The 18,136-nt window shown below is 41.6% G+C and overlaps 3 protein-coding genes across 3 annotated transcripts; 2 read left to right on the plus strand and 1 right to left on the minus strand.

The window, feature by feature from the left end:
• Positions 1-266: 266 nt before the first annotated feature.
• nup88 (nucleoporin 88) lies at positions 267-2,918 on the minus strand. Its single transcript, XM_040037473.1, has one exon. It carries the CDS (start codon positions 2,867-2,869, stop codon positions 710-712), a length of 2,160 nt encoding a protein of 719 aa, XP_039893407.1. The 5' UTR covers positions 2,870-2,918; the 3' UTR covers positions 267-709.
• Positions 2,919-2,979: 61 nt separating this feature from the next.
• On the plus strand, positions 2,980-6,836 carry psmd8 (proteasome 26S subunit, non-ATPase 8). Its single transcript, XM_040037423.1, has 7 exons — positions 2,980-3,084; positions 4,376-4,448; positions 4,546-4,648; positions 4,740-4,905; positions 5,486-5,586; positions 6,015-6,126; positions 6,699-6,836. Exons 1-7 carry the CDS (start codon positions 2,980-2,982, stop codon positions 6,834-6,836), a joined length of 798 nt encoding a protein of 265 aa, XP_039893357.1.
• A 4,843-nt stretch (positions 6,837-11,679) lies between these two features.
• Positions 11,680-18,106, plus strand: spred3 (sprouty related EVH1 domain containing 3). The gene is made up of 6 exons (XM_040037823.1): positions 11,680-12,326; positions 14,244-14,409; positions 14,568-14,736; positions 14,817-14,878; positions 15,006-15,164; positions 15,635-18,106. The coding sequence occupies exons 1-6, from the start codon at positions 12,316-12,318 to the stop codon at positions 16,637-16,639; spliced, it is 1,572 nt and encodes a 523-aa protein (XP_039893757.1). The 5' UTR covers positions 11,680-12,315; the 3' UTR covers positions 16,640-18,106.
• The last annotated feature ends 30 nt before the right edge of the window (positions 18,107-18,136 follow it).

Consider the following 18,136-nt stretch of genomic DNA (forward strand, 5'->3'; position numbering starts at 1 on the left):
AAGTTCAAACATCTTGCCAGGACGTGGAATATTTAGTTCAGTTCACATGTTTGTTTTTTCGCAGTTAAATTATTAACTGGGACTTTTGTTGTGATGTTTGCATCTTCCCCCTGTTTACACAGGTTTTCTCCAAGTACTCTGGCAAATACAGCAACCAGCAGCTGTGAACGTGTCAGTTAATGCATGTCAATATAAAACTGTTAACTTGGATTTGTCTCTTAATTTTTCTGCTTTTTGTAGCTATCCTACATTGAGACACAAACAAGTTTAATAATTTCAAGTTTATTTTTTTATGCAAAAAGGTGAGCAAACAAAATTGAAAACAGCTGTATAAGGTTAGTTTAGCACAAATTACTTTTAATTTTTCCTGCCTATACACGGGACATTAAACTGAGTATGTTAGTGATTCAATCATTAACATGTCAAAAATATTGATGTAGAAATATACAACTTTTTGTAAGAGAAAATCCAACCTTTTGTATTTCTGTATTCTGTATTAAGGAAAAACATTTAGTATGAAAGGTAAAGTTACACTAGCACATATAAGATATAGCATATAAGAAGATAGCACAACCACTTAGAGCTCAAGAACTCATTACAGCTTCTTATCAAATGTCAGAAAAACAGAAATGTAATAACGGTGCATTCCATGGAAAATTTGAAATATTTTCCCAACTATACAGAAAAAACTAGCATTTTTCTGCAGTGCTTAGAAACTAAAATGATTTTTGATGTCTTTGATCTGCTTCATCATGTCACCAATTTGCTGTCCTTGTTCTTTGAGGACATCCTGAACAACCTTCTTCTGGGGAGCGTTGAGGGAAACTGTTGCCCTAGTTCCGGGCATATCCTTGCCCACTTGTGTCTTCTGGTACTCCATCTTCATGTTCACCTGTCTGATGCAGTTTTCCAGGTGTTTCAGTTGATCATTGATGGTCTGCAGCTCCTTCTTCATTTCCTTTTCACTGTTTGACAGTATGGGTAGCTGGCTTTGCAGGCTACACAACACTTTCTTAACCCTGTTCATAATGGTTTCTTGGCGATACTTTGCATCTTCGTATTTATCAGCCAACCTTTCTGCTGCTTCTCTCAAACTCTTCCTCTCCTCCCTGCACAGAGACAAATCCTCCAGCTGCTTGTTCTTCTGGCCTGTCAGGAGTTTCACCCTCCTCTGCATCTCTTCACGAGCCATGTCCTGCTTGAGAATGTACTCCTCGCGGAACACCTGTGTGGCTCTGCTGAGGAGCTCCAGACACTCTGGAGGTGGTGGTGATGTGTCCTTGTCTCCAGCTTTAAGTACAAGAGGATTGGTGGAGCTCCGTGCCAGGATGTTGCGAATGTGCTGCTCAAAGGAGTCTTCGGCCAGCCCACGCAGAGGGGAGCTGGCAGAGCCCAGACCTGGGTGGGAGCAAAGCAGGGGAGGGGAGGGAGGGCGAATGGAGCTCAGAAGGGGTAACAGAATGCACTCGTAAGTGCTGGTGATGCAGATCATGGTGGCGCCCAAGGCAAGGTCAGACACAATCAAAAAACCACGAATTGGAGCCGACTGACTGGTCAGGAGCGGTCTGGTGCAAAGAATGTGCTCTACAATGCAGCGCTTCTCAGCAGCCAGCTCCTGGAGACTGTCCTTATCCTCCTCATCTGATTTAAGGAACCTCTGCAGCTTGTTGACCCAGATTAGCCCCACGCTGTGCACTCCTGCTTCATGGGTGCAATGATACCGGTGCTGACAGAGAGGGTCTCTGTGCAGTTTGATTGGACAGGTGAAATCAAACTCTTGCGGCTCCTCGTCCTCTCCCGTTGCCACTTTAAGTATGAGCTCTAGCTCAACACACTCAAACACATAAAGAGCTGGCACTGTCTCTGTGCCTCGGATCCACTTTTCCACTGCCCCCGTGTCATCCTCTTCTTCAGACTCTAGCACGACACAGTGATACAGTGTGCCAGTTTCTGTGGCGATGACCAAGATACTCGGAACACATGGCAGGCACAGAATGGCACAAGCATCATAGCCATAGTTATCCTCTGCTGCTGGATACATGGGGAGCGGTCCAACGGGTTTACTCAGACTTATACCGTTTACCTGGCTCGTGTAGTTCACATAGGTCTCCCCATTTTCGTAAAGAATATAGAGAGGGTAGACCAGCTGGTCTTTGGAGACCTGTCCTGCCAGCTGCCGAGGAGGGGATGAAATCGGCCCAAAGTCAAACGCCACTGCTATCTCTCCCAGAGAAGCTGCGTACGAATGCACCGGAGGGTGGAGGCTGCTCTCGTCTTCTGACTGCGACACTGGCAGGATTTTGGCCGGTGTCTGCGGAGACTTCAAGCTGTAAAATCTGATCGTGTTGTCTGAAGTGAGCAGCACCATATGTGGCTCGTCAGTCTCGCTAGGGTACCAAGCAGCCTGTCGCAGACTGACCGACGGTGAGCTGGTGAAGAAGCGCTCCGCCACCGGGATGGTCTTGCAGTTGATTTTGCTGCGTCCGCCTTCAAACTCGGACCTCTTTCCCCACCTCAGAGGAAGCTCCAGGACCGAGACGCCTCGTTGACCGACCAGCGCGACATGGTGCTGTGTCGGGCTCACCAGCACCTGGCACACTTCAAAGAGCGGCGGGTTGATGCACAGCAAGGTCTGATACTTCCCGCTACCGGAGCTCTCCTCTGAGTTTAACTGCCGCAGGTTGGTTGTGTAAAACACGCGGTCTGAATCGTCCCACACGAACAAATCCGCTCCCAAACAAAACGTGAGGTTCTTAGCGATCCCTCTTTCACTCGAGGTGCACTCCAAATCCAACTTCTCGCGTATTATTTTGAATATCGTGTGATTCGGTAAGTCATTGAGCCACCGTTCTGAATTGAGTGCCGCCATCTTGATCAACTGTCTGATTTCTGAAGGAAGCAGTAACGTGTTTTGGTTTTTTTCACGACAGTCATTTAACGTGTTACGGTGGCCGGTGTCGTATATTTTGCAGAATCACCATGGCGCTGAAAGAGACCGCTGGGCTGTATGAGACACTTAAAGCGGAGTGGAACAAGAAAAATCCAAACCTAAACAAATGTGGAGACCTTCTGAGCAAGCTTAAGGTAAAGTCGCACATTTGCTTGTCCAGGGTTGATTGTAGGAAGGAAGTCTTTCTATTTGTAAACGTTAGCACTGTTAGCAAACAGATTGCTAACTTACGCTAGCCCAGCTAACGCTGTACGTTAACGTCAGTAACTGGATAAACACCGATAATTAAATTAATTTTGGTTGAATAGTGTAGCGTTTTCACTTGCTAACTACAAACCAATGTTTGGAGAGGGATCGAACAATATCATCATTTTAGGATAATGATGAAACAAATGATTAACTTAGTCAATGAAAGCTAACGTCACTGTACCTTTCGTTAGCTCAGTTTTCTGTTTGGCAAGTTTAAGCCGAGTTGAAAGAGGTATCACTAAAAAGAAGAACCTTTTTCTTTTCTTTTTTTTTAAAGTGACTCGTGATAAGGACATCGGCAAAGATGTTTTTCGTATTCAAAAATTGTTCGTATATACAACCAGTTTTGCAAGGCAAAGTCAGTCAAATCTGTTATATTTCTATTAAGAAGCAACAATTATGAAAGTTATATTAGCCTATATATAAAATACACCTATTCAATTCAATCAATTCCACGTTTGGTACAGCCACTTGGAGATAAAGAGCTCATTGCAACTTCTTGTTAAATGACAAAAAATACAAATGTAATAACCAAGTGCATTCCAAGGGGAATCTGAAACGTTCCCCCTAACTATACACAACTAGCATTCTCTTCAATGCTTAAAAACAAAAAGGGTTCTTGATATCTTTGGTTTGGTTCATCATGTCACCAGTTTGCTGTCCTTGTTTACTAAGGACATCCTATTGGACAACTGCCTTCTGGTGGGTATAAATGATAATGTTGGGGAAATTTCACATTCACAAAACAAGATGGACCATCTCCAAGTCAAGCTTTATTCATTTTTTAAATTAGGAACTATTACTATTGCAACACGGCACTATAGTTAAGATCTTGAAAAGGGAAAAAAACTGTTACAATAAAATATAGCTTTGATAAATTAGATTGTTAATGCTTGTTACTGCTTTTTCCTCTGTATCTTGTGTACCTTTTTTCTTGTGATATAACCCTGGCATTGAGATGCTCTGTATATGTAATTGTTATTTTTCAAAAACAGAGTTTGACTGAGAAACGAAGGAAAAAAGTTTCAACAGGAGTCTGACATCAAAATAAATGTTTTATAAGGTTGTCTAGGTTGTTAGAACTCAATGAAAACCAACTTTGGGGTTTGTTCTGTTACAAATGATGTGGTGTAATTTAGATTTACATTGTTACATTTATATTTTCTTTTTAAACAGATTTCATTGTTGGATCTGAACTTTTTACCTACCGGTGGATCCTCTCTCACCAAGCAGCAGCTCATTTTAGCTCGTGAGTACCTGCAAATCAAGCTGCCACAAGTTAACACAACAGCTTTTTAAGTTACTTGCAAAATAATTTCTAAGTACAATTTATGTTTGTATTTTAGGTGATGTACTTGAAATAGGAGCCTTATGGAGCATCCTCAAGAAGGACATTCCATCCTTTGAGCGATACATGGCCCAGCTAAAATGTTACTACTTTGATTACAAGTAAATGCCACTTTCTCTTAGAGAATTTGTTGCCCAAGATTGAGGTCTTTTTGTAACTGAAGTAATTATTTACATCTTTTTCTTTTTTTAGGGAAGAGCTGCCTGAAGCTGCTTACATGCATCAGTTACTTGGACTGAACCTGCTCTTCCTGCTTTCGCAGAATCGCGTGTCTGAGTTTCACACAGAACTCGAAAGATTGAGTGCTAGAGATATTCAGACCAACGTATACATCAGACACCCAGTGTCTCTAGAGCAGGTGCTATAGCTTACTTATGGACAATGCCTGATTTTGATTTGGATGATTTTTTTATTGTGTAATATCAGGTGTTAAAGAAAAAAAAAACAATTTGTGTGTCCAATTGGAAATTTGTACCCTTAAATTGCTCAAAATTAGTGATGTAAGGTTCCAGTTTACTATATATTTATTTATTTATTTTTAACCAGTCAGCTGGGATGAAGCACTAATATCATTAGTGGCAGGCTAGCATTAGTGTTAACTTGAAATTATAGAAGCTACATTTGTAAAATAGTTTTGATCCTACAATAGATGTTGCACCAGAGGGTTATGTTTGACTGCTATTTGCAGTAATTCCTTCATATGCTTCACTAAGATTTAATAGATTGCTTTTGGCCTGAGATAGATCGATGTGTGCTCTGATATTTTATACCCATTATGTATTTAAAGGTGTATATATTAATTTACACAAACTAAATATTTATTTGGACAAATGCTTGGCTTATTGGAGTTTTACTTATACACAATAATTTAAGCCCTGTTATAGTAACTTTGATGTAAATACAATCTTAATATTTTATTCTCTCTCTGCTAATTTCAGTACTTGATGGAGGGAAGCTACAACAAAGTATTCCTAGCCAAAGGCAACATCCCTGCTGAGAGCTACACCTTTTTTATAGATATTCTTCTGGACACAATTCGGTAAGGACCAGAATGATTTCAATGCCTTTTACACATTCTGTATTCGTTGTGAATTTTTAAAATATTTATCAGTAGCCTACAACCACATAACAACAGTTAGGTGTGCAAAAGCTATTTTAATCCATTTTACATAGTTACAGCGAATAGTGTAAACACAACAAACACAATGATTTATTTTACTCTCATAGTTGTAACCTGAGCAAATGTGAAATAGATGGCAGTTTAAACACTTTTTTAAACAACATCTTTCCTGTCTTTGTCTAATTTTTAATGTTTCTTGATTTGTACTGTGAACTCTGGGGGGGGAGGAAACAACTTCATTTCACTGTGTTTTGCCATAATAATGTAGAAATGTATAAAATGTCATTAAAAATACAACTCTGTCCTTTGAAGATGACTTTAACTAAAGCTGACCTTTTCAATTGCAGCGACGAGATTGCAGGTTGCATAGAGAAGGCGTATGAGCAGATCCAGTTCAGTGAAGCTACCCGTGTGCTTTTCTTCAGTTCCCCCAAAAAGATGACAGAGTATGCCAAGAAGGTAAGTCTGTTTTCATTTGGGAATCAAGCCTGTAGTCAAATTCAGATATTATGAGGAGGAGACATTAGATTCCTGCTGTGATAACATGATTTAAAGAAATTAAGTTCCTGCTTAACTCTGTTGCTTCTGCTTATGCAAATGCTTATTAAGATTTATTAGGTAAACACTGGCTGTCAGGTGGCCTTGGTGCCTGAAATATTTATGTAAAGTCTAAGTTAGTTCTTAATCAACGTGTTATGTTGTAGATGTCATTATGATTGGATATAGGAAGGGGAGTTGTCAGAAACTGGCTTGTTAATATACAGAAAATGTCCCTCCAGATGTTAGATAAAATTTGTGCATAGGCAGAACCTGAAAAATAAGTAATATCCATAACGATTAACATCAGATGGAAAAGATACATTTTACTGTTTGTTTTTAGATGTTCCTTAACAAGTTGTCTATAATTAAAATAAAAATCCTTCCTAGATTATTGCATATAATAAGTCAAATAACTACATAAGCAATCTGTAACTGTTGATTTTCATTTTATTTTTTATTTGTTTAAATGAATACATTTTCCCCCATTTCAGAGAGGATGGAATTTGAGTGCAGATGGCTATTACTCTTTCACCAATCAGCAACAGCGGACAGAAGAGGTGAACATCCCTTCTACTGAGCTGGCACAACAGGTCATCGAATACGCACGACAGCTGGAAATGATTGTGTAATCCGCCCCCAGGAACACACTCAACCATGTACAGATGCACTCAGACAAACACGCCACTGGTCCAGTATACATCCAGTCAGCTCAAACACAGTTTCACTAAGGGATATGACTTCCTTTATTGCCAGAGTGGTTTATTTGTTTCCTATGCCTCACAAATCAACTGGCATCCATTATTCCTGTTTTCCCAAATCTACCTGGAAGTCTGACAGATTGGTTTTTATTTTAATACAACCCCCCCCACTGAAAATATCATCATTGGTCTAATTAGCAGTTGCTATATAAATATCTATATTGCAGACATGTGAGGGTCTGAGTGTTTAAAGCTGGTTCTTTTATTCAAAATACCATCTGTCCAACATTAAACTTTAGTTTTCTTTAGTCATTCCCAGATATTTTTTTTTTTTTTAAACACTGGGTCTCTTCTTTTTCAACTGTAAGAAAGTTTAAAGTCATCCCCCTAATTTTGGTATTCAATGCCAAACAACTGTCAACAATCTCACCATTTTTTTCCTGAACTTCAAATTCTTTTTGTATTAAAGTTTTCTCTCATGGGTAGAACAAAAATAAATGTATTGCCCTTGCCTTGTATCTAAAATTGCCACTGAAGTTTGTTTTTGACTCTTCCTCACTAGACATTTTGTAAACACATTGATCTACAATAAATGATTCATAAAACAAACTTTTTGCATGTCTCCACATGTCTCCTGTGCACTTCTTTTTCTTTGGGTGCTAAGCATGTTTTGGTTATTCTGACATGCCAGAGGTGGTGTTGGATATCTGACTTCAGAGCACCCAGCAACTGGTGATGATGCAATTGATCAAAATATCCATTCAGTTATTCATTATCCCTTTCTGCAATTATGAAAAAAAATTTTTTTTTTTAAAGAAGACTATTTTTCTTTTATTTGTGGTATGTTGTTTTTGTTTCATTGTACAACTTCTTTAATCCATGATTGTTGGGTTTTTTTGGTTGCTTGTTTTTAAGAGATGTGAATTGCACTTGGAGCTGATGCAGCTTGTGGGATTTGTGTTACTGGGTCACAGTCTTGTGAATCTTTTCATTGCTTCAGAGGGGCAAACTAAATGGCCTGTATTTGTATAGCACTTTACACAACCAGTCATCCACCCACACATTCACACACTGGTGATGGCAAGCTACATTGTAGCCACAGCCACCCTGGGGCGCACTGACCGAGGCGAGGCTGCCGGACACTGGTGCCACTGGGCCCTCTGACCACCACCAGTAGGCAACGGGTGAAGTGTCTCGCCCAAGGACCCAACGACCGAGGCGGTCCAAGCCGGGGCTCGAACCGGCAACCTTCCGATAACAAGGCGAACTCCCAACTCTTGAGCCACAATCGCTCAGGAATTGAGTCCATCAATCTGTGTATTGTTTCACTGCCATTGCTGGGTTTCATTTGATTTATACTTATTTTCCTGATTGTATTAATTTGTAGGCCATTTAAGCAAATTAAGGTGTTATGCGGCCAGGTAGAGGTTTGTAAGAGCATTGTGAATAAGATATGTAAGTTTTGAATCATTAGTAATATTTTGTGTATTCGAATAACCTTAAAATGACAGATTAACCAAAAAACAAAACAAAAATAAACTGGTTTCATGGTGGAAATTTAGTTTTTTGAGTACTTGGATGTGTAATGACGCTGCCATGTTTTGTCATTGCCTTACTGTACACTTACCGGCCACTTTTTAAGTTACACCGGTTTGAATGATTCGACATTTGTATTAACAATCAATCTGTTCAATCCTTTAGGCATGGTTAAGATGACTTGCTGAAGTTCAAAATGAGCATCAGTATGGGGAGGAAAGGTGATTTAACTCACCTTTAATTAACTTGAGTGGTTAGGTATGGTTCTTGCTGTTGGTGAGTGTCTTAGAAACTGCTGATCTACTGGGAAATTCTCACATCCATCTCCTGGTCACAGGAAAATGGCAAGACTCCTTCAAACTGTGAAGAAAGGAAACATTTTTTTAAGAAAGGAAACAGTAACTAAAATAACCAATAACCAGTTGCAACCAAGGTATGCGAAACAGCAAATGGGCTACAGCAGTAGAAGACCACACAGGGTACCACTTTGGTCAGCTAAGAACGAAACGGTTCTAATTCCACAAGTCGCCAATAGGATAATCCAAGAGTCAAAAAATGTTTTGTGGTCTGATGAGTCTCAATTTCTGCTGCAACATTTGGGGTCAGAATTTAGCATAAAGGACATGAAGTGTGGATTCATCCTGCATTGAATCAGTAGCTTAGACTGCTTCTAGTGGTTTAATAGCGTGGATGATATCTTCTTGACACACCTTGGCCCCTTTAGTACCAACTGAACATCTTTCAAACACTATAGTCGGTCTTAATATTGTTGCTGTCCACCTCTTTGTTACTAAAGTGTTTCCATCTTAGCTGCTTTCACGAGCTTAAAATATATCACATTGGTTTGCTGACCATATCAATGTCAGGTTCACTGTGTTGAAATGAACTCCACAGTCACCTGACCTCAATCCAACAGAGAATCTTTGAGAAGTGGTGGAAAAGGGAGATCTACATGATGCATATTGCATCTGATAAAACTGCAATGCTATTGCATGAATGAATTGAAGTGAAATTGTGGTGTGCCTCTAAACACATAGAGATCATGACATGGTGCTGGACGTAGTTTGGAAAAATGCAGTATGTGATATAGCATATAGTTAGGGCTGGATCAGGTGACCCTGAATCCTCCCTTAGTTATGCTGCAATAGACGTAGGCTGCCGGGGGATTCCCATGATGCATTGAGTTTTTCCTTTCCAGTCACCTTTCTCACTCACTATGTGTTAATAGACCTCTCTGCATTGAATTGTACCTGCTATTAATCTCTGTCTCTCTTCCACAGCATGTATTTATCCTGTTTTCCTTCTCTCAGCCCAACCGGTCGCAGCAGATGGCCCCGCCCATCCCTGAGCCTGGTTCTGCCGGAAGTTTCTTCCTGTTAAAATGGAGTTTTTCCTCCCCACTGTCGCCATAGTGCTCGCTCATAGGAGGTCATATGATTGTTGGTTTTTTCTCTGTATCTATTATTGTAGGATCTACTTTACAACATAAAGCGCCTTGAGGCGACTGTTGTTGTGATTTGGCGCTGTATAAATTAAATTGAATTGAATTGATCCACCCCCCCAAAATTATAATATCTTAAATACCTGTCTCTGCACTGTTAATACCTGACATTTTGGCGAATAACGAGATCATATTGTTGTTGTTGTTAGTAGTAGGTTATTGTTACTAAAATGAGTAAATTATGTCAAGGTTTAACATTAAATATGTTTTGGGTTAGCCTTCATGGAATATTTTTTCTAAACTAACTTAAAAGTGATGAAGACACATAAAACATAGATTAGTTTGTGATTGCGTCTGAGCCGTTTATTAAGGGACTGTCCGTGGTGCTGAAAACTAACCTTGGGTATTTAAACACAACATCTTCTACAGAACTACAACAGCGAGACAGACCACTATCACCAAGAGAGTTGGCTTAAAGGGATTAGTTTGGTTACTCTATGGGCTATAATAGTGTAAGTCCTTTATCTTGTAAAGTGCCGTGAGATTGTGTTTTTTGCATTTAAAAGAATTGTACATGTTAAAGTTGTGAGAACCTGTGTGTTTAAATCAGGTTATTTTTCTGATGTAACATAACTGAGCTTCAGGGATGAATGAAAAAGTAATCTCTTTCTCAACTTAAGAAAAATTTTCTTTTCACGCTTGATTTCCAAGAATCTGCATTGTCTGGTATGTTGTTGTTAATTCACACTTACTTTTTTTCTTTTAAATTAAAATGCTAAATGGATTAGAGGGACTGAACGGACAGTAGAAAGTTAATTTATAATAAGTGAATTTGATGGACATGGAATAGGCTCACGCTATAATTTTCATTAAAGAGACATTGAAAACACGTGGCAGCAATGCCTATCATTGCCGCTTTACATTACAGTTCTCATTGTGGTATTTCTGCTTTAGCTCAAAGCAGTCCAAGGACATTGTGAAGAATTGCAGGAATTTTAACGGAAAGAGACAAAACATAGCTGGGCTACTTTTCTCAAACGTCGTGAGAAAGCAGTCTTTATGAATAGCTACAGTGCAGCATAATTTTTACAAGTGCATTTGGTGTATTTATGGCCTTAGAGTTGAAAACTAAAATGATTAGTGGCCAGAGTGTCATCTATTCACATGGGGTAAATTGTACATTAAAAAATATGGATATTATGTAACTTATAGGAACATCCATAGTGATATATATTTTTTTTTCCAAGTTCAAACAGTAGGCTGGTATATTTATGGCAGAAGAAAGTAATAAATTACCACAAAATAAAAGGTTGTCACAGTGCCATTGATACACAGTGTTATGTGCCAGTAGCAAACTTTTTTTCCCTGTAGTAAACAGTGACATATATATATATATGTATATATATACACTGGCTTATACTAAAATAGTAAATATGCATTCTAATTTTATTTTACCTGCATTTATTTCTCTAAGAAAACACTAGCGGTAAATATACGGCCTATATGAATAGCCACAGTGAGGTAGTATACAGTATATTCGTTGTTTAAAAAGTAACAAAAATGGTCATAAAGTAAAAAGTCACCAGAGTGTATTGAAACACAGCATTTAACCCCAAATGCCTTCACATTGGGGATGTACCATTTCATTACGCTAAGGTGAATTGCTGTCCATGGTGCTGAAACCTTTGTGGATTCGCCAAAACTATGGACCTTGTAGTGGACTAAATAGTATTTTTGCCCTGCTTTTGGTTGCATATAAACTGTATATATAAACAGTTAAAATGTAATTAATACAGACGCATATTACTGTGCCGGGCTTATACTTTAAAGGAACTATGCAGTCGGGTTTTATTTTACCTGCATTTCATAGAATTTCATAGAATTTGGTTTCTCCACAGTTATCACGGATCAACCGGAGGTCATTGATGGTTTTACCGAGCTTTTCATTCACCACCCACGTCACTGCATGTATCAGCAACTCGGTATCATTATCAGCCATTTAAAATCACATGGTGAAAAACCCTATAGGCTAGCTAAAGCCGCGATGCTGTCAATGATTAGTGTGGATGTGCTGGCACAGGGCAGGTAGAGTGAGAAAAGGAATAAGAGAGGGAGTGATTTGGAGCGAGAGAGAGAGAGAGAGAATGAGGGAGGGAGGGAGAGAGAGAAAGAGAGAGAGGGAGGATGCTGCCAGCGGAAAATGGCTGCTGCAACCTCAAGCCTATCCTGATACACCGAAACGACATCAAGGTGGAGAGAGAGAGCGAGAGCAAGAGAGAGAAAGATTAGGAAAATGAGAGCAGATGGAGAGAGAATGTGAGCGAGCCTGAGTGTTTCCTGAAAGGAGGATAAAAAGAGAGAGAGAGGGAGAGAGAGAGAGAGAGAGAGGAGACCCTGGGGTGGGCTGCTGCAAGCGGCGGGCAACACCGAGCCATGGAGGGCGAGTAAGTCCTTACATTTTCATTTTTAACATTGCACATATATATTCAATCGTCCGCCAAAAAAAAAAAAAAAAAAAAAAAAAAAAAACCGGATAGGAAAGAACGCCACCACCCTCAGTGTTACACCAGTATCATGCACTGTTATCACATTCGGTGCTCTACAGTTTAGCAGGCTGCCGAGAATAAAAACACCATTACGTAGTTTTGAATCAACAGCATACACCCCATTTCCGATATATCCACGCCAAATTGTGATAAATGTCAAGCCACCTACATGTGGACCTGTGCTTTTTGGATGACTGGCACACGGCATGCACGCACAAAATTAACGAAATAACAACAATTATTGTACTGAGCAAACATCGGGTGCTATGCAGCAATTCAAAAACGAAATGCGTGGTTAGTGATTGGTAAAAACAAGCACGAAATCAGTCAGTGTGTAAAATGTATGGAGGGGGGGAGGCGAAATATGGCGAGTTTGGGGCCAGCATCGCGTCATTCAAGACATGGCTACAGTAAAACGAGGGAGGGATGGAGGCGTTGTGATTTTTATCAACGTGTCTCGGGGTTTCATTATGATTTTTTAAAGCCAAACTTTATGAATGAAATGTGATTTTTCTCTCTCCCTCGCTCTCCCTCATTCTCACCCCTCCTCTCCTTCTTCCCTTTTCTAATCGGGCCCCCTCCCCCCATCTCTCGTTTCCTCTCCATCCTCTCACCCACTCGTTCGTTTTTTTCCTCCTTCTTCTTCTTCTTCTTCTTCTTCTTCTCCTCCTCCTCCATTCTTCCCTTTTCACACGCGATTGCATTGTATTTGGGCCTAAAACGTTTTTTGCGGCGAAATGTATAACGCGCAGTGCAGTGTCAAATCCAGTCTCGCTCCATCCCATTCATAAAAAAATATAACATAATATCGGGGTGTGTTAATGAGTGCGTGCAGCAGGGGCGGAATGGAGACAAGGAGCGTCTTAAGAAAAATAATTGCAACAATTAAAATTCAGTGTGCTTTGAAAAATGACAAAAAGATGCAGCTGTGCATGCATTACAAACACATGTCGAACTGCAGTGCTGAATTATTCAGCCGATTTGGCGAGAGCAGCTTCTTCTTCTTCTTCTTTTTGTAAGAATGCCGGGCCTCTGATGGCGATGGGTGCGTTCATTGATACGTCTATCTTGGAAACACTCATTCTTCCTCCCTCCTCCCATTTGGCCATTTCTCTCCTCCTCAACCTTGGCGTTCTTTCTATCAATTTGCTCCATAGCCCCTTAATTTTGAGCCCATATAGCTCACACTATAGCTTAACATTCTAGCTTTCCAACACTCCTAGCAGCAGAAATGCTTAGATAACACCAAGCCAGACTGATACTTAAAATTAGATTTACCGGTCACATGAGTAATTGCCTTAGCTATGAGTTACTGTATGATATACCTTTGAGTGGTCATGTTGCATAGCCACGACTCATAGTCCAACTAAGCTGTCAGTTTTGTGGTTTTTGTGTGAATTTCTTTATGGAAACATGTGTGCGGGCATCAATCCTGACCCTGAAATCCTCACACTGTACTGAATTTTTGTGTTCTGAAAGTTGATCTGGCTTTACCTGTTTTCACTTGAATGACTGTGCATATCAGTTGCTGCAGGTATTTGTGCTCATGTGTGTGCCAGTGTGTGTTTATTATTATAGTGCATACCAATAAGTTTATTCTGTTCATCTGGACTTAGAGCTTTTTAGTCTCAGGGTGAAGAGAAAAAGTCACTTGGATGAGTGACAAAGTCTTTCTCCCACTGAAAAGGCTACAGGCAGATGAAGAGAATAGACATTTTGGGATTTCCTAACCTGGATGATTGAGCATGCATCAAGACATTAGGATACACTGGTTAATCAGCCATGGCCTCGGCTCACTCTTGGTTTCCCTGACAGTGTGCGTGTTCGTGCGGTGGTGATGACACGTGATGACTCCAGTGGCGGTTGGGTGCCCCTTGGAGGTGGTGGCCTCAGTCATGTGGTCATATGTAAGGGGCGGAGTCATGATGGCAGGGGACGGAGGGAGTACATCATACGTGGAGAACGGCTGCGAGATCGAGCAGTGAGTGTGTGCGTGTGTTATGCCTGTCTTTGGTGACATGTTGCTTGTCAACACCATCCAAAGACTGTAGATATATGCTGTCTTAAAACTTAAGGAAGGACTAGATCTTAATTGGTTAACTAACTTCTTAAATTGTCTGGAATGATGTTTCTGTCTAGCCGGTGCTGGAGTGTGCAGTGCAAAAAGGGTTAGTGTACAACAAGGTGAACCCCATCTTCCATCACTGGCGAGTAGAGGATCGAAAGTTTGGCCTTACATTCCAGAGCCCTGCCGATGCCATCTCCTTTGAGAAAGGGCTTCAGACTGTCATAGACAAGCTCGACAGAGGTAGACATGAGCTGCGTGTAAAATATGATTCATAGAAAATATGCAGGAAAACCTAAGTCATCTCTTTTTACGTTTACAAGGCTCTGACTCGCCCTCATCCTCCACGCCAGAAGAGGCCGACACTGAGGATGACGGACAAGCTGTGAGTAACCGAACAGGTCATTGTTTGACCACATATTGACTAAAATGGGTTTGTGTATTCTGTCACCTGACCCAAATGCAGTCATTGTTGATTTTTGATTTGCGGGGTGGCATGCAACCTCTATCAGTCTCATACAGGAAGTGAGTCGTCATCCAACAGCAGAAAGGAGATGCTTCCCAAACCCATCACCATAGTGACAAGCGAGTCATCGTCTACTTGCTTCGTGCGGTCGGAAGAGTTTAGTTTTGGATCCAGCCATGCTGTAACCACGCAAACACCTGCTCAGGTAGCACACCACCTCCTGCTCTAGCTGTAGTTTACTGACTAGACCATACCACTGCACTGAGAATAATGTGCACATCTTGATATGTGCATTTGTAACTGATTTTTCAGTTATTTGCACTTATTTGCAGTTATTTGCACTTATTTGTCGTCAATAAACACTTTAAAAGCTGAGTAATGATTTCTGCAGACAACCTAGAAAGAGGTTTGTGAGCTGTTTTAGATCCCCCCCCCCCCCCAAAAAAACCCCATCAACTGTTTTGGTTGATTTTTCCCCCTCTGTCCCCACTGTTAAGTCCATGCAAGTTTATTTGTTCTACATTGAGAATGCATAAAGTGAGATTTTAACAGGTGTGGCCTTTTCTATTTCTTGTGTATGGATGTGGGATATCTGAGAAATGAAAACCTTCTATAACCACTGCCATAGTACACAATGTTCCTGACTCACTCTGTAATCCTACACCCTCTCCACAGATCCACACCAGGTCGGGCCAGCACCAACTCTCACAAATGACGGCTGTGTTGAATCCCCCGGCGCCCCCGCCCCCACCTCCTGCTCCACCTACTCCTCCTGTAGGTCCCCCAGCCTCATCTCCCCTGTCCCCCCTCTCACCCACTATTTCATTGCTGGAGGAGGGAGACCTGCACAGTGTGGACCCTTGCAAAGACCTGTGGGGTTCTCGAGGTTATGAGGATTACAGACGGGCAGGGGCCACAAGGACTATGGTTGGGGGGCTGACTGGCGGTGTGGTTGTTGGTGGTGGAGGAAGCCTGCAGGACAAGTCAGAGCTGTGCGTGGTTCGCTTTGAGAAGGAGCTGGCGGGAGTGGGTTCGGCGGGCTGTGATGTGACTGTGAGCTTGGACAGTAAAGCCTCCCAGCGTTTATCCTCATCGTCACCCATCTGTATGTCCATGCCCAATGCTGTATCCGGCGTGTCCTCAGGTGCCGGTTCACCCCAGGAGACGGGTAAAGGCTCGCCGTCGCCCTGCTGCATCCACACATCGCTGGCCACTCCCCGGTCGCGGACTCGTAAGAGAGGAGGAGGGGCCAGTAGTAGTGGTGACCCAGGAGCAATCTCTCCCGATGATGACAGCCCGTGCCCTCAGGCTTCATCGTCATGCTCGTCTCGCTGTGTGTACTGCCGCTCTGTTTTCAGTGCTTCAGAGAATGGGCGGGGCCGATGCAGAGATGCCCCAGACCCGGCCCTGCACTGCCTGCGCCAGTGGACCTGTGTGTGGTGCGCAGAGAGTCTGCTCTACCACTGCATGTCGGACTCTGAGGGAGAGTTCTGGGAGCCTTGTTCATGTGATGACTCAATGGGGGGCCACCCGCATCCCCTCTGCTGTGCCCGCTGGTTGGCCCTCCTGGCCCTGTCTCTCTTTGTGCCCTGCATGTGCTGCTACCTGCCTTTGCGCGCCTGCCTGCGATGTGGGGAGAGGTGTGGCTGCTGTGGGGGAAAGCACAAGGCAGTCCGATGAAGCCAGGCTTTTGGGAGGGAGGGGTTTCCTGGACCGAGGGGGTTTGGGTATTGAGAGAAGAGAGCATCCGTTAGGACGCAGAAGGTTGGCCCTAAATAGGAACAGTGCTCTCAGTAGACCCAGACCTCTGGCCCGCCAAAGCCCCACAGCCTTCCGCTGCATTCGGCTCTTTCTCTTTTCAACCTGGGGCCTTCCTCACTGGTCCATGCCTGCTGTAGGTGCATTGCACTCAGACCAGGCTCTGTGGGAGTTATAGTGGATTTATTGAGGAGTGGCTGATCTAGAGTTAGCTGTCAGTGACTTTATCACAGAAAGAAGGTGGCAGAGGCAACAGTGACGTGTACACTGTTTCAAATGTCCGTTTTTTTTTATTTAGAAAGGAAAAAAAACTCAAAAAACAAAAGATGTTTATATATATGATTGTTATAATTTTAATTGGTATATTTTATTAAATGTAAAACATATTGACAGAATCCCCAAATGGCACACACATTCACGTACTCACAAACATGAGATCTTGGGGAAGTTATTTGTTCCATGTTGGCCTGTTTATCAGTCAGATGAACAGATGTCACCCTTTACCTCTAATTTTACCTCAGATGTTACTAAAAACAAGGAAAGAAAAAAAAGGAGAGATGTTTGGTGTGAATGAGCACATGGTGCATGCAGTCTTCAAGAGAGTACAAGCATCTGAGACCACTAGTGTTGTCCTTTGATTATACCGCATTATACCACAATGGGAGAAAGGTTATCAAATGCAAAGAGACAATTATTGTTAAGGGAAGTTGCAATGATGACCACCAAGACTTAAAAGTCATAACATGATTCATAATGATCCTTTGTAACCAAACACATGGTTACTTTTTTGTTTCCAAAAAGAAAAAAGGAGAATATGTGTCTAGCATTCAGCACCCTCACATTTGCACATACATGTATTTTTCCCATATTCCCAAGTATTTTCAATATATATCATAGAAATCCTCATATCCCACCACTGTACTTGTTGAATCAGTCAAGGTGCTTACAACTGAGGCCTCTGAGCGAGTCTATTCTACCTAATGTACACAGTGACTGCACTGTCCCCAAAGAAAAACAAAACAGGACCCCATGGTAACCAATCTGTTGATGTGTCTCGGCCTCTGTGTGAGACACCACCAAAAAATTTAAGTGCAATGAACAATGTTTCAAAATTTATTTTTGTACTGGTTAGTCATGTTAGTATACACTAAGCAGTAATGGAAAAGTGTTGAAACTGAATACTGTAGTGTGTTGCTGTGCTCGACATCAAGCATAACAGAAAAACAGGAACACAAAGTTGTCTTTGAGCAGCAGCACGTAGCTCGCAGGTGCGACATTCGAACGCGTCTGCTGCAGACTGTTGACGCTGTGATTAGAAAAAGACACATTAACTTGAAAACGCTGAACGAAACAGGCGATGCGGTTTTTATATTGCTTTAAGTGGAAGGTCAAAAAAGCTGCTATTTTTACGCTATTCTA

The sequence above is a fragment of the Simochromis diagramma genome, unplaced genomic scaffold (assembly GCF_900408965.1).
Source record: "Simochromis diagramma unplaced genomic scaffold, fSimDia1.1 OVJJ01000463.1, whole genome shotgun sequence".
In the NCBI taxonomy this organism is placed as follows: domain Eukaryota; kingdom Metazoa; phylum Chordata; class Actinopteri; order Cichliformes; family Cichlidae; genus Simochromis; species Simochromis diagramma.